This window comes from Pyrgilauda ruficollis, unplaced genomic scaffold (genome assembly GCF_017590135.1).
Source record: "Pyrgilauda ruficollis isolate IOZ18807 unplaced genomic scaffold, ASM1759013v1 scaffold163, whole genome shotgun sequence".
NCBI lineage: Eukaryota > Metazoa > Chordata > Aves > Passeriformes > Passeridae > Pyrgilauda > Pyrgilauda ruficollis.
Window position 1 is genome coordinate 366736 of NW_024515098.1, and position 3971 is coordinate 370706.

The window sequence follows — 3971 nt, forward strand, 5'->3', positions numbered from 1 at the left end:
TGGGAAGCACCCCCAAAGGTGGGGCAGGGGGAGCTTTGCTCCTGAGGAGGTTTCTTTTTTAGGGGATGGTTAGGAATACTGTGCTCCATATCGTTCTATGCCTCTTAGCATAAGCAGACCGGCCGGCGGCGGGAGGTGATTATCCTGCTCTGCTCTGGTGTGGCTTCACCTCGCACACTGGGTGTGGTTTTGGGGGACACGATACAATAAAGAAATAAAGCTACTGCAGAGCGTCCAAAGGAGGGCAACGAAGATGGTGAAGAAAAAGAAGAAAAAAAGAAGAAAAGAGAAAAAACAAAGAAAAAAAAAAAAAAGTCGCGGTCGGTTTCAATCATTGTAATTCGGTTCAATTTCCCGCTCCTGGTTGGGTGATGGGCCGGAAGTCGAGTGACGACTCCTTTACCGAAAGCTCGCTCCGCACGGATTGACGTCCCGCTCAGCCAATGAGTTACAAACGCCATCCTCCGGGCTCGGCCCGGCCCCGGGCCCGGCGGGACCGCGCTCAAACCTGCCGCCCCAAGCCTGGCCCATGGAGGTTGTACTGGGGCAGGTGGAGCAGCTGCCGGCGCTCCTGGCCGTGTCCCGCTCCGCGCTGGTGCGGGACTGGGACTCCCTCACCCTGGATAGGGCTCTAGAGTGGGCCCGCTATTTCCAGCACCTCTATGACCGGTTCCGTGCCCGTCCCCAGCTCCGGGAGGCCCTCGGGCGGCGGCTGCGCCGGTCTCAGCCGTACCCTCTGCTCGGCTTCCCCGCGCTGGGCCGCTGCCCGCAGCTCTTGGGGCTGGCGCTACTGGAGAACCGCGCTTTGCCGCCCGCCGCCTGCCGCCGCCTGCTCCGCAGCCTCCTGCAGCCTCCCGGCGCGGGGACCGGCTGCGATCCCCGCGGCCTGGAGCTGCTCGCCCGCCGCAAGGCCGCTGCCTGCCTGCTGGCCTTGCCCCGCCGTCCGCCGCGGCGTGCCCCCGGGCCGGAGCCGCAGCTGCAGGCAGAGGCGCAGCTGCTGCTGAGCCGGCTGCGGGCGGAGGCGCAGGAGGTCGGGGAGGCCGCGGGGCAGCGGCGTTGGCTGTGCGGTGTTCTGGAGCAGCTGCCCCAGCCCCGCGCCTTCGGCGTCGTGGCGGCGGCGCTGGCTCTGCTCAAGCAGGGGCATGGCGCTGAGCAGGCCGGAGACAGGGATCGGCATGGGAGCGGCAGGCGAGGCGGGTACCGGGAGAGCGCTGCGGGAGACGGGTGCTCCGCCGGGCTCCTGCTCTCCTGGCTGCTGGGCAACCAGGAGCGGTTTGCTGCCTTCTGCCTTTGCCTCCCATGTTCCCATCTTGCTTTCCTAGCTGGTCACTATTCCCAGTTAAGCAGATCTTACTTGGACCTCTTGACCGGCTGGGGAAGCCACTTGGTTTATGACCCCTTGCAGGGACGGTGGGTTAAAAGTTGCCTTGACAAAGCTAAATTGTCATGGGAGGAATTAAGGGAGCGCTTCAGCTGCCTCTGTCAGGGATCTGCACTGCTTAAAGAACAGACCCAAGCTGCTCTGGAAGTGCTGAGGACACAAGATGGAGACTTCGAAGTGCGTGGCCTAAGTGTGTGGACTGACTTACTGATGGAAGTACCAATGCATGAACACAAAAGCAACATGAAAACTTACAAAATCAAGTAAATCTGGTTAACTTTATTTGGTGTGAAAGGCAAGACGACTACTCCTCTCTTCGTTGAAAATCAAATGTTGTGACTGCTGATCATGATTCTGACTGCATCTGGTTCTGAAATCTTTCAGGGAGGCCTGGTGTTTGCTTGTGATTGTGCTGTCATTTCTGGTCAACACAGAAAATTTCTTCCTTTTCAGTACTTGCTGATTAATTATCTAATAAAGAAAATCCATTCTGCTTCAAATATGGAGTAGTTTTCTGTTTAGAAAATATGACAGTTCTGATATGGTCATGGTAGTAATTTTTCTAAATGTTGGAGGCTGAGCAAAAGTTCAAAGGGAGGGTGGAGTTTCAGATGTGAAAACACAAATTCAGGGTTCCTTTTGTAGTGATTGTCTTCGTTGGGCTGTCTGCTCTGGTGGCCATGTCAATGTTGATGCTTCTAGAGCTCTTGCACTTGACTTAGCCCCAGGGTCAGTGAAGAAAGTGAGAGGAAGCCAACTGGAAATCTTCATGAAAAGTTCTAAAATAAAGGTCTTTATTAGTTGCTGTATTACTTGATAATATCCAGGTATTTCCTAAGAAAAGTGAGATAAAATGTAGGATGTTCTGTGTGGTTTTCTTCCCATTTCCATAATTTATTACACTATTAATTGCTTTTTGAAGCAGAAAAGTGAGTGATCAGCAAACTTTTTTGCTACGTGTATATATAATATGTATAATATATATAAAACTTTGTATATTTATACAAAATATTATATAATTGTATATGTATAAAATATGTGATATATATATTTTATATGTATATATATTATATATATAATGTATATATAATATTTAACCCCCTTTGTTATTTCACATCTTTTCTGTTTCTGTTAGGAAAACTTGAACAGGGTAGTTTCAACCTTTCCACTTTCATTAAAATGAGTACTGTAATGCAGAAGTAGTGTGTATATTCAGCTCTGTAAACTAGTATTACCAAAAGTGAGCACTGTAAAAAAAGAATAGTCAAGGAAGATGAGGCAAATGTATGGAACTACTGCCAAAAGAATTACTCATTAATCTTTTGTGTGGAGGATGTGTCAGAGTTCCTGTAGACCATATTCCTACAGTTTCAAGATCAATTGAGACATCTCCTTCTTTTGTTGCAAAAGTCTTGTAGGAGAGGTTAGAGGATTGTTTACTTATGCTTATAAGCTTAAAGAAAGCAAACCAGCTATTAAATGTATAAACTGTATTGAAGCTAATTAGAGTAGTAGTCTGTCTTATGACAAGAAATAGTGTATGTAACTATGGCAGATATTTCTGAATGGCAGAACTAAAGTGGGAAGAATCTTGTTGTTTTTCAAATGGAAGCAATTAGTACAAGGATTGAATATTGTTTATCTGGGGAAAGAAATGATGCTTATTTGAACTTGTATGGAAGTAATTACAGACGTAAATAAGTTCTTTTTTTTCACCTGTTCTAAAACAGAAGAGATACTTGGGGGTAGCAGCCTTTATATAGTTAGAAGGACATGCTACTAATTATCAAAAATACAACTTTTCTTTGCATTCCTTGCTATGTTACATCAGTGAGGCAAGTTATGGAGATCTGTGGATGAACATATTCTAAAACTAGAGCTGTGGCAATTCTCTTGCTCTGTCTTAAATGGAGTTGTTTCCCCTTCTGGAACTTGCAGTCAGTCTTAAAAGACACCAATGTCAGTGGACCTCCTGACTGAGTCAGTATTTCTGTGGTATCAAAAAAAAAAAAATCTGTCTAAAAATCGGTCTGAAATCTGTCAGTGTTTAAAACTGCTTAGAAGTGTAAAGCATGAAGTTTGAATTTATGTTGTCTAGCCACAGTTCCCTGTGTTATGTAGTTTTGGCATTTGGTGTGGAAACTCTGCACTTGAGTTTGCTCTTAACGCTTTTAACAGGCATAAGAATTTTTTTTTGCCTGTTAGAATACTTTCAGCTATCAGAGATTCCTGTTGAATAATACATGCAAAGATGCTAGACAAAGTTACTTGCTTCTCCCCAGATATACTTTAAGGGTGATTAACAAATGTTGCAATAACCTTGGAAATGTTGTAGTATCAAATCAAACTTCAACTATTAAAACCTGCTGTTCCCAGGTATTTGAGTCTCTGGGACAAATTTCAGTGAGGGTTGAGTCTTAGTTTTGCATTGTCAGGTTAAATATGTTTCATAATTTCTCTCAATGTTCACGATAAATTAAGTTTTAACTATTTCTAGAATAAATCAGATCCTTTTAGGGAGTTTCTTCTTGCAGTATTTCACATCTTCCTTTTGATAAGCTTTGTGTTATAAAATTCAGTTCATGAAGAC

The 3971-nt window shown here is 45.6% G+C and overlaps 1 protein-coding gene across 1 annotated transcript; it reads left to right on the forward strand.

The window, feature by feature from the left end:
- The first annotated feature begins 458 nt into the window (after positions 1-458).
- Positions 459-2219, forward strand: FANCF (FA complementation group F). Its single transcript, XM_041463261.1, has one exon. The coding sequence runs from the start codon at positions 530-532 to the stop codon at positions 1646-1648; it is 1119 nt and encodes a 372-aa protein (XP_041319195.1). The 5' UTR covers positions 459-529; the 3' UTR covers positions 1649-2219.
- Positions 2220-3971: the final 1752 nt, after the last annotated feature.

Excerpts from the sequence above, each read along its gene's own strand:
- FANCF (XM_041463261.1), top strand. The coding sequence starts at position 530 with ATGGAGGTTGTACTGGGGCAGGTGGAGCAGCTGCCGGCGCTCCTGGCC.